We start from the raw sequence: 24,744 nt of genomic DNA on the forward strand, positions 1-24,744 counted from the left end.
ACAATCCTGAAGAAGTCTTCTCTTCGTTTGATTGGGGTTTTTATGAGTCCACAGAGTCTCAGCTGACTGAAGGGCACATGGAGCCACCACACTCTTTTGTATCATGTAGCCAACAGTATCTCAGCTTGGGCCAACCAAGCTTCCTGGTAAAATTTAGTGATGTGTCAACTGCCTGACCTACTACTGTGCTGTCTTATTTAATTTCCCTTGCAAATCCAGTGGTAAAAATCACTCAGTCAAACTAGTCTGTGCTCAGCTTCCAAGTAGATGTGAGTTAATGAATGAGCCCGGTTCAGAGGCAGTGGTGACTTTCCAATTGAAGTTTACATGAGTGGGAGACAATGAATATAGAAAGGAAGTAAATACTACTGTCTTCAAGCAGGAGACAAATTTCTTGCTGACTTTATTATCCCTCTTCTCCCTTATAGGTGGTGTATAAAGATGACTTAAACTGGCTGAAAGGGATTGGATGTTATGTCTGGGATACTCCACAAATCTTGCATGCTAAGAAATCGTATGACCTCCAGAGCCAAGTAAGCCTGTTTTACTCAAATAAGGAAATAGTGATAAGATTTTTTTTCCCCTTCTATTTATCATAGAATAATAGAATCATAGGATGGTAGGATTGGAAGGGACCTGTCCTAGTCCAAAGCTGAATGGAGTAATTCCTGTTACATTAGAAATATTTTGTTCAAATGATTACATTACACACTTTCAGTTTGATCATGTACCTACACATAACTTTTGTTACTGAAGGACAAGAAAACTTAAGGGAATGGATGGAGAGCAAGGCTGTGGCTTTCAACAGTGAGAAGATAACACTTTGTCTTTCTGTCTGCCTGTGCACCAGGTTACCTCAGTGAGACATTTATGTTGGGAATATAGTATCTCTTGCTGTGCTGATTGTACTCTTAGCCTACTAGATGCTACACAGTGATGTGCAGTTTTCATTATTCCTTAGCTCATACTGGCCATATATTAAGTGTTTCTTTTCTGTGCCCAGTCACTTTTAAAATTGGTCTTAACTAGGCAGTAGTCCTGGGCTCCAGTTGTTCAGGACTGGTTTTAAAGGAAGCTGGCAGGGAATTTCCTGATCATTTTCAGCATTATTGTGTTTTGGTTTGTTTTTTCCTTAGATAAAATACACAGCTGCAGGAAAAGAGAATTTTCAGAACTTTGGTGTTGTGACTGACACACCTGTCTATGTGACTGCAGTGCAGAGTGCTCTCAATGCCAGTGATGTGAGTCTCCCCACTCCTTCTATGCAGAATTATCCCACGTGCCTTCTGAGCATTGAAACAACTAACTCTGCCCTTCATCTTGCAGGTGAAATACAAGCAAGATTACCACAAAACTAAGGACAAGTATACAACTGTGACTGAGACAGTGGATTCCCAAAGAGTTGAAAATTTGAAACATCTCTTTAGCAATGTGAGTGGTTCTACACTTCTCTGGGTTTCCCCTTGAGGTGGTGTTGTGTGGGGGTTTGTTTTACTTGAAGGTAAATGTCCAACCATGGAGCTTATCAAACCCAGTGGTAGCCCTCTGTATTGTTTGAGTCTGAGAAAGAGGGTGTATCAAGCAGAGGGTGTATTTTCTAACTGCAGTACCAGTCTGGTCAAAATACATACATTAGTAAATGGATTCCCTGAAGAAAATTGCACCTGAGCAAAATTAAGAGCATTTATGAGAATGAACAGGAATGGTCCCTTTTTCTCTCCCTTTTTGTGCATTATCGTGATTAAACCTACAGCTTCTTGGTGTTAAGTAGTGTTTTCAGCATATAAAAACCAGAAGGGCTATTGGTTTCTGGTCATTGGTTAATACCCATGAGAAGAATTTTTCCACTCATACAGACTATTTTCCCACAGAATCTCTACAAGGAAGCCTGGGATAAGGTGAAGGCTACTGGGTATATAATGCCCTCTGATGCTGTACCCCTAGCACGTGCAAAAGAACTGAAGCATAATGCCAGCACTGTAAGTGAATGAAGTACTTGATTCTTTAAAATCAGATGATCAATTCTAGCAATGAAATCCTTCATGCCTTGCATATGCTATAAGTATATAGGTATAAAAAAGATATATACCTATATAGATACATAGCTATAAATAAAGGGTTCTTTAAGTTATTTTGTGTTTAAAAATTAGATATCATATTTATCTGTAGATGATCTGTTTTCTGTGATAATAATTTGGATATCATAGTTCTTTGCTGCTTCTTTTCATGGAAAAAAATGGACATTTTATAGTAATAGAAACTGTTTCTTAAAAATGTCTGATTATGGTTTTTTCCAGCCTAAATTGCATAAGCACCCTTGTCAGAAAAACACCAAATGTCTTTAAATGATGCTTTACCAAGTATAGAAGAGCATAATCTCATGCTTTACTGAAGTGAGCCTTATGAGAGATCACTCTCTTTGTGGATATCTTCAAATGAAAGAGCAGGAATAGTAAATAAATAGCTTATTCTACCTTTGGTTTTAGCCTTCTGCTCAGCTGCTGTTTTTTTTTACAGCATGATGGTTATGATGTGTTTTCTTTGCCATTTAAAACAAAATAGAAACTCAAGATCCTGCTTTAAAGACTTTCTCTGCCTGTTGGACTCAATTCAATATTTTGCTTACTGATGAATTGTGTTCCAAAGATACCATTGACTCATTGGAGTGAGTTCTTTGTTGCCTTTCTTTGCTTCTGCTTAGGTAAAATACCGAGAAGAATACGACAAGTTCAAAGCACTGTACACTCTGCCCAGAGGTGTTGAGGATGATCCCAATACAGCAAGGTGCCTTAGAGTTGGAAAGCTTAATATTGATGTAAGTGTTGTTCTCTGATGTGTGTTTTCCTGATAAAACCATACTTATCTCAGAAGAGGCTACTCAAAGAACCTTTGTTCAGATACCACATTTCCACGTGCATTTGGCAGTGTTCAGTATGTGCTGAATTCCATATTACACCTACAAGTGTCTTTTCAGGCTTGTGTCTCAACTGTTAAACTGCCTGCATGGCTAAACCTTTAGTGTAATCTACTTGTGTCTAGAATGGAGAACTACATAGTCTTCCTCCTTTTAATAATGAAAATTTGACTAATCTCATTTTATCAGCCTCATTAAGACTCTCCAGGCTACTTTTAGGTCAAGCAAGATGTCAATTTTGGTCATAGCCAAAGTGATTGCTCTCCCACTAACCTTCTATGAAAACAGCAATCATTTGGCTTCAAAATTACCAACAGTTAGTGCTTCAGACCCTTTGTCAGCGTTATTAATGTACTGCTTTAACTCTGCAGCGTCTGTACAAGGAAGTCTATGAAAAGAATAAAGCCAAAGTCCACATTATCCCAGACATGGTAGACATAATTTCTGCCAAGGATGCACAGAAGAAGATCAGTGAGATTGATTATCGCACACATCTCCACGAGTGGATCTGTCTGCCAGACCTTCAAGTCAACACCCACGTTCGAAAAGTGACGGATCAACTCAGCGATGTAGGTTCACAAATCATGTCCTTGTGGCTCGCTCTTTCAGAAGGTTCTTGCACTTCTGCTCTGTTAGAGGAAAGGGTTTAGCAAAAGCTTAGCTGCAACACTCTGAAGTTGCCACTTGAATCTGTTCTATTTTGCACTGATAAAGAGCATCTGTATCGTGTTTTTCTAACACTTTTCGTTAAGTGCATAGTTGAGATGCTCAACATGCATCATGTCAGGGTAGACCTTGGATCACAACATTGCAGTTCTACCAGTTCAGCCATCCCTGTTTGAAAATTATCCTTTATTAGCTGGTTGCACAAAGTGTGGAACTTGCAAAGCCTGAGAAAACCCTGGTGCTGTGAAGCTTCTGCACACCTGCCCTATGGTTGTCAGCCTGAGGAGTAGGGCAGAGTACTGTCAGTAAACAACTACCCAGTGGAATATGCAAATAGCATTTTAAAAAACCATTGTGTTTCTAATTTATTGGCCAAACTGAATTGTCTTGATTTTCTCAAGCAAAAAAAAGTTGTAATACTGGTAACCTTACTTTCCTTCATTTAACAGTTGTGTTTCAGACTGACTTGGCAATAAGAGATCAGGTCCTAGTGGAAATCTATTTTGACTTTTATACACTTTGCTTCTTTGCTCTGATACCTCAGGTTATATACAAGGATGACCTCAACTGGCTGAAAGGCATCGGCTGCTTTGTTTGGGACACTCCAGAAATTCTCCATGCCAAACATGCCTACGACCTTCGCAGTGATGTGAGTGGATGCACTGCCTTTACTTCTTTGTTTTTCTCGCTCCATTGTATTAAAAAGCTGGAGTAGCTTTCTTCTGCTCCAGGTATAATCTGGAAAATGTAACATACCTGTCTCTTCTGAAGCATTTAAACTTTGGTGCTCTAGAAGTCAGGTTATATCCCATTGAGGAAAATATTAAGCAGATGTTTAAATCCGTGTCTTCTGCTAAAAGCTCTTGAAAACAGTAATTCTTCACTCAGACCCCTTGAAGTAAAACAGAAATGATGCATAACTAATGTTAAAAAGAGATATTTTTATATTGATTTTATTATATTGATAGTTCTCTTTTTCTTGTCTCAAGACACACCTCAGGACCCACCCTTGCTTTAGGATTAAACCAATAAAATGGGAGCATAACCATTCTGGGTTTCCAGACCGTATATCCCCTCTTAAGTTTTGTATGAGAAGTATGTTGGATGTTTGTCATATGATACATATGCCCATTCTATGAATGAGTAGTGACATTTCCTAATATTCCTTCATATAGTTTATCAGCTACTCTTACCTGGTAAGAGGCCACATTGATCTATTCAGCCATAGTTTCAATACATGTTTTACCTAAATGCTGGTTCACTAATGGGATAGTGGAGTAATACAATAAATAGCAAATGTAGTAAGTATAATAGTATAATAAATTCAATTAACAATGGCTAGCCTTACTAATTAGAGCTCTTGAAATTCTCTCTACAGATTAAATACAAATCTAAGGCAGAAAAAATGAAGAGTGACTACACTGTGGTCATGGACACTCCTGTCTATGTCCAGAATGTCCTCAGTGGCATGAATTTAAGTGAAGTAAGTGTTTGTTTCACGTTTCACTGCCAACAGTGCATGTGCCCTTACCTCACAAGTTCTAGAAATGTGACTTTTAGAGGTTTTTTAAAACCATTTTAATAGTTTAATCACTGCTGGTGATCTCCAACTCATGCCTTTATTAAGGTATGAGAACACAATCACTGAAATCATGAATCACCCGAATCCAAAACACTTTCAACCATTTTTTTTAGGAGAAATTCCCATTTGTGTGCAAACAGTACACATTGTGAGAGAACATCACAATTTTATGACTCTCCTCTAACTGCTTTTGCTTTTTCTCAGGCTGTCTACCGTGGTGAATATATCAACAACGTTAGAGGCAAAATGATTCCTACGGATAAAACGATAGATCTGGAGCGGGCATATCATGCAAACAAAATCCAGAGTGAAGTAAGTGTCAAACTTTTGGGTCCACGGGGCTTCTGATATTGAGCAAATATTTTTGTCTTTAGCTTTTCAGATAAAGGAAGGGCCTCCCACTGCTCTGAAATGAAAGTGGGAAAGTGCCCTTGTTTACGTTACAAGCATGCATTGTGATGCAGACATGGGGGAAATCTTTTGCCAACTGCACTAAAGAGGTTTCCTATGCAGCTGGTGAACACTCAAATATTAGACACAGTTGTCACAAACTGTCTCCTGTTTTCTCTTGCAGAACTTGTACCGCTGGGCTGGTGTGAATGCTCTGCCTACTGGATACAACCTTCCCACAGATACCCCTGGCTTTCAGCACGCTAAACATGTCCAGTACATTGGCAGTGATGTAAGTCATGTACCAAGCCCTTCCACAACAAGAGGTGCCAGGCAGTATTTGATGCCCATCCTGTATGAGCACATAGCTGTTTGAGACAGCTGCTTCTCAGATAGGAGAGTGCTTGTCAGAGAGCAACAAGAGTGGGATAGTTCCATGCGGGTGCCTGAGCAGAAACTGAGGGTGACCATGACATAGGCAGTGACCTCATCATCCAGGGTGAAGTCCCACTGTACCTCACTGGGATGGGCAAAGCAGGGGGCTGATAACAGGTTTTGTCAGCAGTCCCAGACAAGATGAAGTCAAGGTCCATCCAGGGGAGTCCAGTTGCAAGCTGCAGGAAAGAGACAGGGTTATAGACAAGTTACTGGTAACACAGCACTAACATCCATCCAGTAAATGAGGACAGAGACAAGGGTGAAGACAAATGTGCTTACAACACAGCTCAGGCAAGGCCTCATATCCCAGATGTGGCAAATAAATCTTATCAGTACACTCAAGCCCCAAGACTGATAATGTTTGCCTTAACAGAATTTCAGTGTTACCAAACCCCATCATTATCTGAGGTAATTACTACCAAAATAGGAATTTCCTCAGGCAGATGCAAATACTTGATTAGATGCAAGAGGAATTTAAAACATTATTAATCATGGGCCATGTGATAAAGGTAAAAACAATGATGATGTGTAGTGTATTTAACTCTTAGGTAGCTACATTGCACTTGTTTATGTCTATAACTGGCTCAAATTATGGTCAGAGCTGCAGTGTAAGTAGAATCACACTTTAATTTCTGTATGGTTTTGTTCCCTTTCCCACTTTATAGCTGAAGTATAAAGAAGCCTATGAACACATGAAAGCTAAAGGCTACACTCTGGGACCTAAAGATGTTGGGTTTGAAAATGTGAGAAAAGTGAATCAAGTCATTAATGAGGTACAGTAAATACATGTGTTTTGTTTCAATTGCATTTGTAGTGCCCAAAATTTGAGGGATGAGAGTACCTTGACTGGGAAGGTTGTATTACCTGTGTCCTTTGAGGCTTTTAAGAGCAGTTCAGGCAAATATCCATCAAGAATGGCAAAGGATCATTGATCCAGCCTTGGAGTTGGGCTATATGGCTTTTTAAGGTTCTCAATACCTCTAGCTTTCTGTAATCCTGTAAAACTGTTACCATAATATAAAATCAATTGCAGATTGTTCTTATTAACTGATCTGCTGCTGCTTATTAAATTAGTCTGTTTGTATGACATTGGGTCTCTACAGTGTCAGGTTTTATATATATGTACTCCCTGGATCGTTGGCTTTAGTAGGCTAAAAACTAAACACACATATTTACATGTTTCAAGGACTAGAGCCTCAGATTCTTCCTGCATTAGACAAGCTGCTCTCAAAACTAATTGTGGACAGTCTTTGCCTGGTTAGAAAGCAAAATGCTTGCTCTCCTTTCTCTGTCGTTATGCAACGCCTGGCAAAAAGAACTGCCCTTAAAAGAGAAGCACTTGCACTCTGCCAAACTGCTTGCCATTTGAAGTTTGTAACACGTAGGATGCTGTCTCCTTCAATACAGAGGTTATATCGGGCAACGTACCACAAGTACAAGGACAAGATTCACACCACCCCAGACACGCCGGAGATCCGCCAAGTCAGAGCAACACAGGAAGCTGTCAGTGATGTATGTGTCTTTCTGACATAAAACTCAGAAGAGATCTCGAACATTCAGTGTGACCAAACATGTGAAATGCTGGTTTTTTTCCTTTTTCTTTCAGCTGATCTACAAGTCAGATTTCTTTAAGATGCAAGGACACTTGATTTCCTTGCCATACACTCCTCAGGTGCTGCACTGCCGCTATGTTGGGGACATCACAAGTGATGTAAGCAACTTCAGTTAAGACACCTGGTATTTGAATAGAACAGACCCAATGCTTTTACACTGACAGTGAAATTTGGCCTCTGCCGTTTGCATTCTGTTCTGTAATAGATAAATACTTTGTCCTTGTGTTTAGCTACTTATTAATGAAATTATCCCCAAAAGTTAACTTTTGATTTGACTTTTTCTAATTGCCTCATAGAATAAATACAAAGAGGATCTGAGGTGGCTGAAGGGCTTGGGTTGCTTCCTGTATGATACTCCTGACATGGTCCGTGCTCGTCAGCTGCGCAAGCTCTGGGTAAGATGTTTCCTTCCAGGCACCACGTGAAGCAACAATTGCTTTGTCTCATAGAATCATGGAATGGCTGGAAGGGAGCTTTAGAGATCAACCAGTCCAACCCCCCTGCAGAAGCAAGTCTCACTTAGATCAGGTTGCATAGGAATGTGTTCAGGAGGGTCTTGAAGCCCTCCAAGGAAGGAGCCTCCACACCTTCCCTGGGCAGCCTGGGCCAGGGCTCCCTCACTGAAACAGTTTTTCCTTATGTTTAAATGGAACTTCTTGTGTTCCAACTTCATCCCATCACCCCTTGTCCTGTTGCTAGCTACAATAGAAAAAAGTGCTGCCCCAGCCTCCTGACACCCACCATTTAGATATTTGTAAATATCAATGAGATCCCTTCTCAATCTGCTCTTCTCCAGACTAAACAGCCCCAGGTCCCACAGCCTTTCCTCGTAAGGAAGATGCTCCAGTTCCCTGATCATCTTGGTTATTTCCACTCATGCTGTGTACTGCCAGAAAGCTGAGTGAGGAAAGATGACAGAATCTCTTGCCATGCAGCCAGTTAGTTGTTTCAAAGCACTGTTAAGTTACTGTAAAATTTTCTGTACTACCAGGAATAAGAAATGCTTCCTAAGTAACACTGCTCTTGTGCTTCCAGTCTAACTACATATACACCGGGACTGCAAAGAAGATGTGGGCTAAATACAATGTGGTATTGGATACTCCTGGGTACAGAGCTGTCCAGGAACTAAAAACCCATTTGAGTGAAGTAAGTTCTATATTATCTCTGCACATCTTTGTAGTTATAATTAAGCTCAGACTCTCTCACTGTCTGGTTTTTTTTCCCTGAAATAAATGAGATGTTACAATTGCAAAGCTGTGATTGTTCAGCTGCTAGATGAACATAGGAGCAGAAGAAATAATTCATGGGCCTGTTTGTTTTCCAGCTGGTTTACAGAGCTGCAGGCAAGGAACTGAAGACAAAATACACTTCCATCCTCGATACACCTGACTTCTTAAGAGCCAAGCAAGGACAGAAAATACAGAGCCAGGTAAAAATATTGTACTGATAAAAAATACAAGCAAGATATATCTCTTTGTACTCTTAAAATACAGCAAAATCTTTCCAGGCTGTTTCAAAGTGATGGAGAATTTCTAGACAGGGTGTTTAAAGTGACCATTCCTCATTTTTAAGTGGATAAGTTCAACTTTTTCCACCTGAAAGAGAGCATTGGACCCTGGTACAGTTCTTCTCAAATTCTCTGAAACTGACTTCATCAGAGGAATAGATACTTTTATCTATCGACCTTCATTCATCATAATGTCTTTATTCATATGGTAGTTCATTATTTGAGTTACTAAGTAGAAAGTTTATGGAATTTTTGAATTTGAAGAAGAAAATGAAGATGATAAAAGCATCGATTAAGGTCTGCTTTTCTTTTAAAGCTACATCTGACTGTAGGGCAGAGAGGTCATTGGTGCCACATGCATTTGACTGCTTAGTTTGTGAGCATGTTACTGGCAGTTATCCAGAGTGCTGATAGACAAAGCTGAACAGGCATAGTATGGAAGAGGAGAGGGCACATTATTCTTTTCCTGGGTAAATGCTGTGGTTATGCATGCACTGTGAATGTACAGACATTTTTCAGAGAGATAAAGTAGAACTGGAATGCATGTGTTTTGATTCATGTTTTCTTCTTGCTTCAGTACTTGTATGTGGAACTTGCCACAAAAGAGAGACCCCATCATCATGCTGGTGGCCAGACTCCAGCCTTCACACATGCTAGGCATGTAAAGGACATGGTCAGTGAGGTAAGATATTTGGGGTTTTGTTGTTTGGTACCACAGTTCTCAACTGTTCAGAAGTTTTATTTCTAACTTTATGATAGTTTCAAGGCTCTGTTTACCCTTATTTAGTTTTCTCTCTCATGCTTAAATTCCACATGGTAAGAGTACTGTTTAATGTTGTAGTGTTTTGTAAGATACCTCTTTGTAAGTGCTTGTTTGCAGAATCTGAGGCACACTGGCTGCAAGACCAGCAAGATGTAGAAAGAGCTGAACAGCAGAGTTTGTTTCCCAAAGTTGTGACAGGAGCACTTTGCAAGAATGACTTTGTGCACTTGGTGTAGCACCCTTGGACATAAACAGAATACCAGATATTAAATGTTTCCAAGATTAAAGATATAACTTATCTCTTTTTTTGTGTCTCTTAGAAAAAGTATAAAACCCAGTATGAGAAGATGAAAGACAAGTACACGCCTGTCGCTGACACCCCTGTCTTGATCAGAGCCAAGAGGGCATACCTGAATGCCAGTGATGTATGTAGTCCATCAACACTTTCATTGCTACTTTTTCTTGGTTACTTCATAAAGAGAACAGAGGAAGGATGAATGGGGATCAAGCATGCAAAGCATAGACTATCTCAGTGTTTATCATACCCTAGGTCATGCCATTTGCATGTATGTTTCCATTTGATGTTACAGAGATTAAGATGTTTTTGCTTGATGTCACTGTAATGCTCTTTTTCATTAATTATAATTCATTTCTGTTTTCCATTGCACTGAAGTGTGATGTAACAAAGGGAAAAAGAGATCTAAAGTAATTTGCTTCCATGTGAAATGTGTAAATTGTGCAGACTGGAATGAAATGATTGCTGCTGGAGCCAGGATAGAAGAGGTTGTATAGGATATTTTCATCTCAGTTTGTATTAGGAGTAAAGTTGTGTGTCACTGAACACCTGCTCATTTTTCAATTTAGAAGTAGATTAGAGGGGAAAATTCCCTGAGCTGCTGCACATAAAGTTACTGAGGTGAAATGGATTTTCTTTTCTTCAGGCATGGAGTAGTGAATTGTGATTGAAAGCAATGGCTCAGACTACTCCTTTGTGAGATCTTTGCTACGTGCTTCAGATTGCATGTTGTACCCTGAAAGGGTGTGTGCTGGGCTGGTGTTGTGTTCTGGTGATTAGTGGTACTGCTCTCTTAAGAATGCTTTCTAAATACTGCAAAGGAGCATCCCAACTCTTTTGCACTTCTGAACTTTTCCTCTGAGAAAGTGTTTCTCCAAAGACTGCAATGAACTTCCTGCTGACTTCTAGATCAGGACATGGAATCAAAGAATCAAAGAATAGTGGGGGTTGGAAGGGATCTTTAGAGATCATCTAGTCCAACCCCCTGCAGAAACAGCTCCCACCCAGATCAGGTTGCAGAAGTATCTGTAACTGACTGAACCTCTGGTGAGTTGCTCTGCAGCTCAAGCACGTGGCTGATGTCCTGCATCACATGACAAGAAGAAGAGATAAGTAGGGTTTTTTGTGCCAAAAGTGGCACTTCTGTTGTTCTAGAGAGTAGTTCTGTGACACCTGGATGTTTTTACTCAGTCTTCAATCCTAAAGTGAGTAGGACAAAGTGTTGCTTTAGGTGTTCCCACTCCTTTTCTCTCTGATTTTCACTGGAAGCCTCAGTGACATTGCAGTTGATTGTAGGCAGCTTCTTAAAATTCCTCAGGGCTTACATTAGGATGTTGGACATATCCCTGAATGTCATTCCTAAGAAATGTAACTAAAAGAATTCCTGATAGGTGAGTATTTATTCTTTTACATGTTGCCTTTCTTACCAGTTGCGCTACAAAGAAACCTTTGAGAACACCAAGGGCAAGTACCACACGGTGAAGGATGCTTTGGACATTGTCTATCACCGGAAGGTCACGGACGACATCAGCAGTGTATGTATGCAGCTTCTGAATTCCTCTTTAGTGTGTCTCATCTAATAACCTACAGTATGCCATTTATGCTATCATTCTATTAAATGTGTCAACTGATGAGAAAAGTGTGATCAGCACTATTCATATCAACTTCTCTCCCTCTCTGGGATATTACACACTCGATGGCCTTTGTCACAAAGGTTGGATGCTTCAGTAAAAGAAATGTCTTGAAACTGCATGGTTTGGAGTGTTCTCAGGTTATTTTACTTCATTCTTCCATTTCCTTTGTAGGTGAAATATAAGGAAAACTACATGAATCAGTTAGGAATCTGGAGATCCATCCCAGACCGCCCGGAGAACTTCCATCATCGCGCGGTCACGGATGCTGTCAGTGATGTGAGTTCTGATGGGCCCTGGCTCTGAGAGGCTCAAAGTTAAAAGTAGGCTTCCAAAATAAAAATCTGGTGTGATTTCTCGAGAAAGGGAAGGCAGATGAAATTGGGGGGTTTTTTACCCTTTCACTGCCGGATGAGTGAAATGCCAAAGCAAAGCAGACGGCTAAAATTGCAACCCATCTTGTTTGGAAGTAACAGAACAGTCTTAACTCATTTCAGTGGCATTTGCTTAGACTTGTTTGTTAACCCCATAACAACCGTTAATTGTACATATCAGTACATATACAGAAACCCCTTGATTGTACAAGAATAAATGTCTTTTAATTCAGCCAGGAACTCCAGCAGCTAATGATAAATTAGGCATGTGAGTGATCTGGGTCCATCAGAAAAGCAACTCTAACTTATTTATAGTGGACCAATAATGGATGTAGCTCTGTTTGCTAAACTTTGTCTTGAGGTGTCGTTTCAGCATTGATCAGCTACCACTTGGTGCCACTTAAAACTGAATATTTTACTTTTTCTAAAGGTGAAATACAAGGAAGACTTGTCGTGGCTCAGAGGCATTGGCTGTTATGCATGGGATACTCCAACTTTTGCTCTGGCAGAGCAGAATAAAGTGCTCTACAGTGGGGTAAGTAAAACCCTCTGAATTGATGCTAAAGCAGTTTTTTGGTGTAGATTATTGTTTCTCAGGAGAATCCAGTTCTGACTTAGCCATTGATAAGAATAACTCGTGACATAAACTTCATACTTAGCATCAAAAATTTGGGTTCTTACTATGAAAGGAAACGGAGGCAAAATGACCTTTTGCTTATCCCCCCTGTTCTGTTTGCAAAGCTGTCATCTCTGTAGTGTTCTTTCTAGTGATTTTAAGTCTAGCTTTAAAATTGTGGAGACTTAAAATTTCCATTGCTTTCTTGATGTGATAATTCCACCTTGCAAACCTCTACAACTATTTACTTGTTTGTAAGCATGTCGAATGCACAGCTGCAATAATTCTACCCTTGTTTTGCTGAAGACTGCTTCTTACATGTCTTTGGATTAACACTGGAGTGGTTTTCTCTGTGTGTGTGTGTGTGTGTGGTTTTGTTTTCTCCCCACAGTGTAAGTACAAGGAGGTATTTGAGAAGACCAAGTCTCGTTTCAAGTATGTAGCTGACTCTCCAATTAACAAGCACTTTAAACACGCCACTCAGCTGATGGATGCGGTAAGTGCGAGGCGTTCCTGTGGAGCCTCACGTGTGTGCAGGTTAATAACAAGCTGAAGGCTGATCTTCCTTATGAAATTGGAAACACATCAAAATATATTCAGGCTTAAAAGATGTCTTTAAGATCAGACCAAAGTAATGAAAGACAAAGTGGTTGTTATTGTCTAAGTACTAGGACAGGGCAGATTTACAGCAGCTAAGAATTGAAATCCTAACCCCTGCTCTGTTACTTTTTCATAGCAATGAAACCTTTGCTGACTGGTAAATAAACTCTAACTTGAGTAATGCTGATTCCCTAGTGACAGTGATTGTTGATTGTGCAGTGAAAAGGGCTTTTCATTAAAGCTGCATATATTTAGACCCTCACATCTTGGTGTTTTATTCCTTTTCACCAGATGTTATGTCGAATTGTTTACCTGTCAGTAAATGTATTTTGGTACCTCTGTTCTAGGTAAAAAAAGCTGTTTCATGAGAGATACCATTCCAATATCATTGCTGTCATTACATAATTTAATAAGTGAACCAGAATTAGTTATAGAGGGTTGCTAGTATTCAGTCCTCTTATCATTTAATACAGCAAATTAGGAGAAATGCAATATGAGAAAGAGAAACGAGTGTAACTTTAGCAAAGGGAGCTCCATACACTGAAATGAGCTTCCCTAAACATCTTATGTTATGTAGGTGATTAGTTTTGTGATGAAGGATTATAGTTTTTGCTCACAAAATGTCTGGTGATAACATAACTTTGTATTTTACCCTTGCCTCTCATTGTGTTCTCTATGTCCTCAAATGAAGAATCCAGTCCCATAGAGTTGCTTCTGCAGTTATTTTTCATGAAGAGTGTCAGTCATAAAATGGCTTATTGAAGAGTGGCAGGGATGGAATATAGACATCCTTAAACTGCAGATTAGGCCCTCCAGTGCATATCTTACCTGGACATGTTTTCTCTCTGTGTGGTTGGTTTCAAATATATTTTTCTCTTTGGGATATGGACTTCAATCCCAGCCTTTAAATAGTCCATGTAAGGGGGTATCAATTGTTAGAACTGTGATCTCTCTGTGTCTTCACTCTCTTTTCATCTGTTACACTGTATTATGCTATTCTGAGCAGAAATTATATAAAGCTGCCTATGAGAAGCTCAAAGATAGGTACAGCGTTATTGTGGATGATCCTAAGAACCTCCTGGCCAAGTGGGGCACTACCCTGAGCAGTCAGGTACTGTAGGAGCACTAGCCAGTGCTGCTAGCAAGTGCCTGGTTCACTCCCAGCTCCTCTGCCTGTGTGAAATGCCTACAGCTGGGGACATCACAGGTTTCACCTGTGATGTTGTGATGTTTTACTTCAGTTGCTCAGACGGTCTTTGTTTTGCCACTCAAAAAGAAGTACCACTTTCTGAGTGAGCTGAACCTCTACTGTATGTACTTTCATATATTGTGCATCAACTGACATCAGAAATCCCCCCTCCTTGAAGTCATTGGAGAGGTTTGAAAAAATGCATGTTGTATCATGCATTTCTTTATTGCCTCTCCTAATGACCTTTACAAACATAATCTCACTCATTACTCGAGCCACAGTGACATATTTGGCATTTGAGCACCCTCACCTTAATCTATAAGGTACTCTACCTCCCCCAAAATAGCCACACTGTTTCCTTGATGGGACAGTGTGCAAACCTTTTAATATAAACTCTTAATTATACAGATGTTAGTTGTATGCACATCTGAATGAAAACATATAGTACCTGCCTAAATCTCTCCACTCTCCAAGTGTCTGGGATCTAGAGCTGTGTTGTTGTTTATGGTGTTCACAAGTCTCTTTTGTGCTTCGTTGCCATCTGCATGAACAGAAAAAATATAAGTCCTTTGCCAAGATGCTCCTGCAGCATGGATGTAATGAAATTCTGAGGCCAGATATGCTGACAGCACTCTACAACACATACTTATGGAGCCAGGTAATACGAAGAACTGCTGCTGTAGGAGACATTGTACGTGCAATTTAGCTGCTTGGTTGACTTAATGTTTAATACTTGGGAGTTCTCTACATTTCTGTGGATGTCAGACTCCAAAGTTTTGTCAATGTGCTTGGTGCTGGCTATGACACAATATTTTCACAAGCAGAATCTCTCAGTATTTACTGTAACTTGGTTTTCATTCAGCTCAGGCTGGTCTTCTCTCCATTTTCTCCTTTCAGTATAAATAACTGATAGATATGTTTCTATATAATATTTCACAGATTTACATGAAGAGCAAATTTCCATACATGTAAGACATTGAGTCTCAGCTGCTCCTGATATTTTCCAAACTAGATCGCCATTCTCACCCCGTTTCTTGGACTGACTACCCTCATAACACCAGTCTCCTAATTCAGTGTGAACTTGATGGAGTAATCTGACATGTAGATCACAACATTTATCTCCCACTCTGCCTGAGAATGCAGTCAGATCATGCCTAGACACAGAACAGAGTCATGTCTCATTTCTAGGTGCTCTTAGAAATGGTAAAGATGCACATGCCTGCTGTCAATTGTTTTAATCAATTTCTTTACCTACCTACTACTTATAAGCAAGACTACCAAAGCAACCCTTGTGCAGTCACTTAATAGAGTAGTAAAATATACTCTCAGCAGGTGATAACTCTGATATTATTAAATTAAAAATAAATGCCCATATTCTACCTTCATTTAATCTGTATTCCAGCACATATCTTTTGATTTCACCAACTGGATGAATATGTGGCTTATTAAATAACTGATACATATCTATTTCTGCTCTGAAATCACAGCTGCTTGCAGTACCCTTACTCTTTTCAGTGGGAAAAAATATTCCTGCCTGGGCCAAGTGAAACTGGCATATGGCATGAAAATGGAAATACAACAGTAGGAAACAATTACATGAGAGGGAAACGTTCTTTTTTAGCACAGTTAATACAATTCTTCAGTATTCAGGGACTGAATGTCTTTACTAGACATTTTTGATCAATTATTCCATGGTTTTCTATTACTTCATTAAATGCTCCTTGTGGGTAAGTTTATTTCAAGGGGAAAAAAACCCAGCACTCTGCCTGACCTGCATGTTCATCGGAGTTGATTCATGTTATGGTTTGTTGTTTGTATGTAATTGTTTCTATTTTGTCCATCATAGCCCTGTTCCAAAAGCATGGGTTTATTTTCTGATGCAAGATAGAGCATGAAAAACCATTCTTAAAGATGTGTTCTAACACCTTCCACCTGCCCTTAGGCTGACTACAATGCATTATCATTCTTGGTGTATGGCCTATTCTCACTGAATTCTGTGAAAACAGCTTTCTAGCCCTGAGCAGGGCAAGATGATCTTTAAGAAAGAAATTATCAAGACATAAACTCTGCTGTCAAAGCCTTTACAATAGCCTGGCATTATGATATATTTAGTAGTTGTTTTCATCTTCTACTGTGTAAGATGGTTTATGTTTCTGTTCATTTGATGAGTAATTATAAATGAGATATTGCCCAGTTACCAATTTTAGAAGCCACCTCGCTGCCAAGATTGCTTTTTTAGCTCAATCTTGGAGATGTAGGATGAAAGTAAAGCTTTTAACAGCGAGTGATGTAAAGTTAGTTACACAAGTGGACAGGCAGCCTCTTAGGCAGGCAAGGGCTTTACAAGGTTTAGCTCATTGTGCATGTTCAGCTTTCCCTGGCTTTGGTGGAAGGGCTTTGCAATTTTATGTGTGCATATAGAAGCATCTCCTGACAATGTTTTGTGTGGTTGACATACTCTTTTCCACCAGGTTCAATACAAAAAAGACTATGAAAAGAAGAAAGACAAATATACCACTGTTGTGGATACTCCAGAACACTTAAGGACCACAAAAGTCAACAAGCAGATTAGTGATGTAAGTGTGGTCAATCCCTTTCCAGCATGCCTCCTTCTCTGAAGCCTGACCTTGAAGTGGGATGATCAAAGATGTCGTTTTCAGTCCTGCATTATACCATGTCCCTCCTCTTGATTGTTTCCAATTGCCACTAACAAGAATTAACCTGTAACTCTTATCTTCAGATCATTTACAAGCTGGAATATAACAAAGCGAAGCCCAAAGGCTACACCACAATCCAAGACACGCCGATGTTGCTGCACGTGCGCAAGGTCAAGGACAGAATCAGTGATGTAAGTCCATGATCCTTTTCCCTGGTATCAAAACCACATAGAATTGGCTTTTAATTTTGCTGTGCAGTGCTTTTAATTCATATGTGACACTGTGTTTAAAAAACAGCTTCTTGTGAGGGTGTATTGGTTTTGTTTGCTTGTAAAACTCCACGTGTGCTTAATGCTTTTTAAAAGACACCATAGAGCAAGAAAGCACTCAGGGAGGGGGTTTTGTGTAACAATAGCTCTTGGAACATTTTTGCTGGAGTAGAGCAGCCTTCACTAACCAACACTAATTATAATAGTGAAAATGCAAGGTGAGTGCTCTGCTCTCAAAGTGTGTTTTGATTATGGGTCAATGGAAGGCTGAAGAGAAGGAAAGGAAGATGCAGTGAACAGAATAACATCATAGGAGTCCTAGTCCTAATTCTTCCTCCTGTGCTAGACTTTCTCTCTGACCTTTGTATCATTGTTTCTTAGATATCCATAAATGAATTGAGGACACTAGCACTTCTGTAACTCAATATACTCCTGTGAGAATTAGTAGCATGACAGTCATTCAAATGCTACAGGGATTATCTACATAACGAGTCATTCTAGTAGGATAAAAGAATCATATTATCCAGATACTAATGTGGATCCTTAAGGAACACAACTGTACAAAAGCAATCTGTGAACTGAAGTACATTTCTTTTCAGTTCCAAACAGTGCTGAATTTGAGATGCTACAAGGGACTGGTCAGAAAGCATTGAATGTGCTTACCAGAAGGTGTTTCTATTAGGGGGAAAAACCTGGAAACTGTCAGAATTACTGCTCATGTGTATCTTTGCTTAAATCTTAGTCTGTGCTCCGTGCTGAGTTACACCTGATACATTTTCTGTTCAATGAGAGCTGCTGATGAATAGGACCCTTCTTTCAGGCAACTGATACATACCAAGTTGTACTGATATAAGTTTTCTTCCTTCTGTCAGGGTTGTATCATGACAGGAGCAATCTTTGAAGCTGTGTTTTTTATATTTTGATGCTTTTCCTGTTGATAATCTTCTCTTTGTAAATGTTTTCTTATGTTTGTCTTTCTTTAGCTGAAATACAAAGAATTGTACGAGAGGAATAAATCTCGCTGCAATGTCATAGCAGAATCAGTTCATATTAAGACTCCAAGGCATGCTTACAAGCTAAACAGCAACGTGAGTTCAGTTTTAGTAATACTTTGGTTTTATTATGGATATTCTTTGGGACTGGCAATGGAAAACGTGAGCAATTCTTTTCAGTTCCCATGAAATATTTTTAGCTTGGACATTCCTTCTCATTCTCCTGCTGATTGAATGGAAGATAATTTAACTCACCTCAAATTTATTTCACTCTTGCAAGTGGTCCTTGAGGCCACTTGAGATATGTCACACATCTACTGTTCTTCTAGTCCCCCTCTGTTTTCCTGGCAGAGATGTAACTGTCCCAGAAACTCGCTGTGATGATGTTCTTGTGGACAACTCAGGCACTCACGGCAAGTTCTCCTGTGTTTTCTGTTATTGATGGCTCAACATCCCCTTGAATAAGCAAGGAACTGAAAGCACTCACTTTCTTCAAAGTCATGACGTCTTTTCAGTCATTCCTGTTCCTTTCTCTACCTAGCAGTGGAAAAACTAGAGTAAATAAGGCTCCCACTGGATTGCACACGATTCAGAGGAAAGCTCTAGTCTTGATGTGCATACACTTTCTTACCTCTTCTCTCTTTAATTGGTACAGACAGAAAGAGGATTTGCATCTGTATGAATGCCAACTTCCCATTAACTTCCTGTTCCCTTGTTTCACTACAAACAGCTGGATTATAAGAAGAAATACGAAGCAGCCAAGGCTCATTGGCACTGGATCGCTGACAGGCCTGACTTTGTTCAAGCTGCCAAGTCATCTCTGCAACAGAGCGATGTAAGAAAGGCAGAGCAAGCTGAATGCTGTTTCCCCCACCTTCCTCATGTTCAGAATAGGATAAATTTGTTTAAATTGTAGAAGATTTGAGACTTTCTTCTTTTATCTTTTCCCTTTTTTCCCCTCCCACAGTATGAATACAAACTGGACCGGGAATTCCTAAAGGGCTGCAAACTCTCTGTCACGGATGATAAGAACACAGTTTTGGCTTTAAATAATGCCATCTTGGCTAGTGATGTAAGTTCTGGAACACTCCCTCTTTTTGTTCTACTGGGACTTTACTTACCACATAAACTACTTCATTGGAAATATGATTGGATTAAGAGTGAACAACTTTGAAAAGCTGTTCTCAGTCTCACTTCATTCTTTGATTTTCCTTGTTTGTTTCGTTGACAAACTGGCAACATCTGAATAAATTTGATCTTGTAAATGTCACTGGCCTAGTTCATGGATTAAATACATTCTCAAAGTCAAAGTTGGCTGAACATCCTAGACCTTTGGTATGTGTCTGCATTGCTGAAATGAAAATACTTGGAGAGAAGAGTAAAAAAAGCTGCCAAGTGTAACTTGTGCATGACACAAAGTGTCTGTAATCGTTAAACAATAGAGGAATATTTGGTATTCAGTGTAATCATAAATATCCAAGTGAGAGCTATAGGAATATAGAGACTGAAATGAATTTATCGTAGAAAACATCCAAATCTGGGATTCTCTACAAACTTACTAATAAACAGGCGCAACTGTAGTCATTTCATTTCAAACTGATACAGGCAAAGATACACACTGCTTAAGATTATGTGCTTTCTTCTTTCTAGATAAAATACAAAGAGAAGCACAACAAAGCTCGAGGAACATACCATGTGGTTCCAGATACACCTCAGATCCTCCTGGCTAAGAATGTCAGCTCTCTTGTGTCTGAGGTAAAAGATCAGACAGTTATCTGATCATTTTAAGTACATCCATTTAACCTGGGGTGTAGGGTGGAGGAGGGGGGCTTGCATTGCCATCTTTTACCTATCTCTGTGCTTTCAGAACAAATACAAAGAACACAGCAAGAAGCAGCTTCCACATGGGTCATACACAACCCTGCCAGAGACACGAGACACTGTTCACGTGAAAGAGGTGACCAAGAATGTCAGTGAGGTAAGTAACTAGTGTGATGACAATTTATGGTGATGTTATTACCTGCTGCCCGTAGTTGATCGGACCGTTGCATGTTTTGGTATACGTGCAACACATTTAGCATCCCATGATAAAGTGCCCAAGGACTCTGAAAGGATTAATTCCTTTAGAGGAATTAAATGAGGGAAAAAATGACACTTTAAGGGTTAAACACATGTTATTGGGAATCTGTTGAAATACTCTGGAGACAAGTGATGAGCTGGAGTAATAACAGGTGCCTTTAATTCGTATTTTATGCTTCACAGAACCCAGTTTTAACACAAATCCTTGTCTCCAAATAGCAGACTTTTGCAATTTAAAGTGTAAATTACATCAAACAAGCTGGGGATCCATACATTTGGGCACTGAGGAGACTGCAATTTGTAAATCTTAGCTGTTTCACTGAGCTTCTTTCCAAATTTTGGTAGCATTTGCCTCCACGTGACAGTAAAAAAATCCCATGAGGACCTTTTTTTTGCTCTTAACAGACAAACTATAAAAAGAACTTTGTGAAGGAGAAAGGCAAGTCTAACTATTCAGTCATGCTGGAGCCTCCTGAAGTCAAACATGCCATGGAAGTGGCTAAAAAACAGAGTACAGTAAGTTTCTCTTGTCTTTTTGTGAATTAAGTAGCTCACGTAAGCAAACTCAAAGTCAGATGGTAAAACCGAAAGCTCATATATGTCTGAATTTCCTCTCACCCTCCATGTTCAGGTCTAATTCTGAAAGACAAAGGTGCAAACGTTTACAAATGCAAAACTGAACTGATACAAAGCACCTCTTTGAAAATCATCTTTCCAGTAGGGTTGAAAGTAACCCAGTGTAAACCACATCTCATTTTCTTTTCACTCCTTCCGTTGTAAACAACTTGCCAAGCCACATTCCCAAACCCATTGCTTAGGAAATTATGTTTTAAAAGGCAAACATGCACTTTCCCTGCAACGTTGCTCTGTCCTTATGAGGTATATTCCTCATGACCAAACCTCAGTAATTGTCTTTCCTTTGTCTGTTGTCATGGATTAGGTTGAATACAAGAAAGATGCCAAGTCAAAGCTCCACTACACACCTATCGCAGATCGACCAGACATTAAGAAAGCAACTCAGGCTGCCAAGTTAATTAGTGATGTAAGTGGCTTTTAACTCTTGTGTATAACTCTTTATCAGGAATTTTACTATTAAAAACAGTGCCAGTAAAGTAAGTAAAAGAGAATGTCATCTCTATCTACTATATCTACTGAACTATACTTGTTTTCCTCTGTTAGATTGAATACAAGAAGCGTGGAGAAGCTGGCATTGGTGTAACCATGCTGGGACGTCCAGACATTGAACTGGCAAAGGAAGTGTCCAAGCTGACCAGCCAGGTAATAATAAAACCTTGAAGCAGTGAGAGAAATGAGGTGTGATATCAACTTAGAGAGTAATACTAATATTATAACAAATTATTTCTAGATGAGAATCGGAGAATCATTATGGTTGGAAAATACCTTTAAGTTCTTGGAGTCCAACCACCAACCTCACACTGCCAGGCTCATCACAAGACTAAACCATACCCCTCAGCACCTCATCTGTGCATCTTTAAAATAGTCCCTTATTCCTAGAGATATTTAAAAGTTAAAGCAAAAATTAGCAGTACCTTGTGTTGGGATTTTTGTTACTGACACTGTAAATGTCAATAATGGAGAGACAGGATGATGCTGTGATAAGACCTTTTAAATACCAAGGCTGAAGTGTTAGCCATGTTCCTTTTAGCTTTACAGGGTGTTGGCTTTAAAAGAAGCACTTTTTAACCTAACTCTTATTATCTGTGCTTTATGAGATGGACATTCAGTTTCTTTCAGTCTCTTCCTTTCTACTTTGTGCCTTTAAAAGGATCTTCTGGTTTGAAGTCACTATGTTGTATTAATAGCAGCTTGTTTACTTTTAGACATTGGGCTTGTTCTCCAATCAACCTGAAGCACATGTTTGCTATTTTCTGTGACAATTTTTACTGCCAGGACCTCAGTTCAACTTGCTTCTCTCTCACCACTTTGTGCTTTAATCCTGTAACTGTTTGCATTTCTGATCTTGCTTTTTTGCTGCGCCTTGTAGGCAGAATACCTCAAACGACATATGAGAGGCCATGGAGCTGCATCTTATGATACCCCATGGATGAGAACCTTTAAGAAAGCTAATATGCTAAGTAGTCATGTAAGATAATCTTAAGTGACACGTCTTGTAATGACATTTGTATGCATCCATCTCTTGCTTGCATATTATCTTAGAATTCCAAGCTGGTTAAAGGTTTATGATGCACCAGTTGCCTTGGATCTTTCTGTGTCAAAAGTGTTGAGTGTATAGCAAACCTTGTGAGTCTACTCTATGTGCCCTCTTTTCCTTGGGAGAGGCAGTGCATGGGAATTCTGTGGGTGGGGGATTTGTTTCAGAAACACCACGTGAAGCTTGAATCATTATGATGCTCTTCGTAATGGTTTTGTAAATGCCGACGTTTATAAGGCACATTTCCAATGCTCTCATGCCATGTGAAAACACACTGTTTTCACCCAAAAAAAAACCCTAAAACCAAGCATAGAAGCTTGAGCTGGTCTTTCTGAAACTGTGTGAAAAATGGAAATGCATGTGTATGACAAACTTCTATTTAAACTTCGTTTAAACTGTTCTGGTCACACTGCGCTGGAATGGCAGCAGAGTGTGAGACTGGGTCTGCAGCAGAGCCTCTGAGAGATCTACCCTGTAGTGATTCGAGGGCACATCATTTCTTATCATTCTTGCCATCCCAAAAGCTTTGGAAAACAGACAAAGGATGGCTGCATAGCCCATTTGGAGGTGGTAGCAGCCAGACCTGTGCCGTTTCAGTTTTACACATGTATTTCCAAATGAAGAAAAGGGAGCTTATGTTTCTACACGTCCACTGGTGACTGTTGCATGTACCTGTTGCATGTTTGAACGTCAGTCATCGTGTTTGTCAGGAAGAACAATCTTTTCCATAGAACCAAAGATTCTTAAACTAAATGACTGAGCTACAAGAAAAAGAAGACAGCATGTTTATTGCCATTCAGCGATGAGATCCTTCTTTTCCTTGCTGTCTGCTCCAGTCCTAGCCAGCTCTCTTAGTCTTATAAGCATGTTTTGAGATGATTCTAGTTCTGAGAGAAAAAGTATCATGGAGATAGTAAAGGGAGCAAAGAATAATTGGCATCATATTATTTTTGTTTCCTCTTAGGCATTTCTTCTCATAAATGTCTCCTTTATAAAGCCTGGTGGCCACTTTGTTTATCCACTTGTCTTTTTGAAGTCGAATTTCATCTGTCTGGCATGCTTGCTCTCAGTTTTGCATAGATCTTCCAGTAACATTTCTTCTTGGCTTTAAACAAGTGAACTCTTTGGCATGATGCTCTTGTCTTGATCATATGTTGCATAGCTTGCAAAACTTAACAGAGCCTGGTGTGCTTCTGCTTGGTTTTAATTTTTACCAGGTCAGAACCAACACTGATTCCTTTATGGTAAAAAATGTTAGTATTCCTTGTTTTCTCACAGCAGCAGTGTGATTTGTGGATTTGCCTGTTTCACTGTGTCTTTCATCTCAATGTTGGCATATTTTGCACAGCAGAAGAGTAACAGTGGTACCCAGCATGAACCATTTGGTTCTGTATGGACGAGAACATGGCAATGAATTCAGAGTCTAAAATGTGCTTTGTTTCTACCTTCAATCATCTTTCATTTTTTACTAACATAAAATTACCTCTTTACATTGCTGTAATTGTCATAAAACCCCCTCTAGCATGAGTCAGCTGCTCCTCAACTTAGTTACCAGCTCTTCAGCATTTCTTTCATTTCAATTTCCACATAAATGTTGGTTTTTTCTGAAGAGCCATCAATCCTTTTTCCTCATCAGCCACAGCCCTCTATTTTTTTACGTACTTTTGGCAAGTATTATCTTGGTCCTGAACAAGATCAAATTCTTTCAGAAGGACTGATGGTGGTTCCTCCATTCCTGTTCTTTACTCCAGGGGTGCTGATTGCTAGCTTATTTAATATCTCCAAGAAAAAGTGGATTGGGAAACAGAAAGAAATGTTACCTCACTTGTTTCCAGACCAGGCTACTGACAGATGCTCAGAGTTTTTGTGCTGCTGTTTACTGGTGATGAGCAGACATACAAACATGGGATCCATTTAGATAAACCAGAACTTAATACTTGTCTTACACTCTTCATCAACTCTTCTGAAACAATTTTATGAGCCTCTGATAGCAAAA

At 39.5% G+C, this 24,744-nt stretch overlaps 1 protein-coding gene across 1 annotated transcript in view; it reads left to right on the plus strand.

The window, feature by feature from the left end:
* NEB (nebulin) overlaps window positions 1-24,744 on the plus strand; it is a 138,406-nt gene that overhangs the window by 87,321 nt on the left and 26,341 nt on the right. Inside the window, exons 93-125 of the mRNA XM_062005209.1 lie at window positions 429-533; window positions 1,137-1,241; window positions 1,327-1,431; window positions 1,872-1,979; window positions 2,702-2,815; window positions 3,286-3,483; window positions 4,125-4,229; window positions 4,959-5,063; window positions 5,367-5,474; window positions 5,737-5,844; window positions 6,656-6,763; window positions 7,398-7,502; window positions 7,597-7,701; window positions 7,900-7,998; window positions 8,639-8,749; window positions 8,928-9,032; window positions 9,688-9,792; window positions 10,194-10,298; window positions 11,599-11,703; window positions 11,974-12,078; window positions 12,604-12,708; window positions 13,181-13,285; window positions 15,132-15,236; window positions 17,050-17,154; window positions 17,319-17,426; window positions 18,488-18,592; window positions 19,227-19,331; window positions 19,464-19,568; window positions 20,147-20,251; window positions 20,364-20,474; window positions 20,981-21,091; window positions 21,516-21,617; window positions 21,755-21,853. Of these exons, the coding sequence (XP_061861193.1) occupies window positions 429-533; window positions 1,137-1,241; window positions 1,327-1,431; window positions 1,872-1,979; window positions 2,702-2,815; window positions 3,286-3,483; window positions 4,125-4,229; window positions 4,959-5,063; window positions 5,367-5,474; window positions 5,737-5,844; window positions 6,656-6,763; window positions 7,398-7,502; window positions 7,597-7,701; window positions 7,900-7,998; window positions 8,639-8,749; window positions 8,928-9,032; window positions 9,688-9,792; window positions 10,194-10,298; window positions 11,599-11,703; window positions 11,974-12,078; window positions 12,604-12,708; window positions 13,181-13,285; window positions 15,132-15,236; window positions 17,050-17,154; window positions 17,319-17,426; window positions 18,488-18,592; window positions 19,227-19,331; window positions 19,464-19,568; window positions 20,147-20,251; window positions 20,364-20,474; window positions 20,981-21,091; window positions 21,516-21,617; window positions 21,755-21,853 (3,585 nt within the window). The remainder of the gene's footprint in view (window positions 1-428; window positions 534-1,136; window positions 1,242-1,326; window positions 1,432-1,871; window positions 1,980-2,701; window positions 2,816-3,285; window positions 3,484-4,124; window positions 4,230-4,958; window positions 5,064-5,366; window positions 5,475-5,736; window positions 5,845-6,655; window positions 6,764-7,397; window positions 7,503-7,596; window positions 7,702-7,899; window positions 7,999-8,638; window positions 8,750-8,927; window positions 9,033-9,687; window positions 9,793-10,193; window positions 10,299-11,598; window positions 11,704-11,973; window positions 12,079-12,603; window positions 12,709-13,180; window positions 13,286-15,131; window positions 15,237-17,049; window positions 17,155-17,318; window positions 17,427-18,487; window positions 18,593-19,226; window positions 19,332-19,463; window positions 19,569-20,146; window positions 20,252-20,363; window positions 20,475-20,980; window positions 21,092-21,515; window positions 21,618-21,754; window positions 21,854-24,744) is intronic.

Source organism: Colius striatus, chromosome 11 (assembly GCF_028858725.1).
Source record: "Colius striatus isolate bColStr4 chromosome 11, bColStr4.1.hap1, whole genome shotgun sequence".
Classification (NCBI taxonomy): domain Eukaryota; kingdom Metazoa; phylum Chordata; class Aves; order Coliiformes; family Coliidae; genus Colius; species Colius striatus.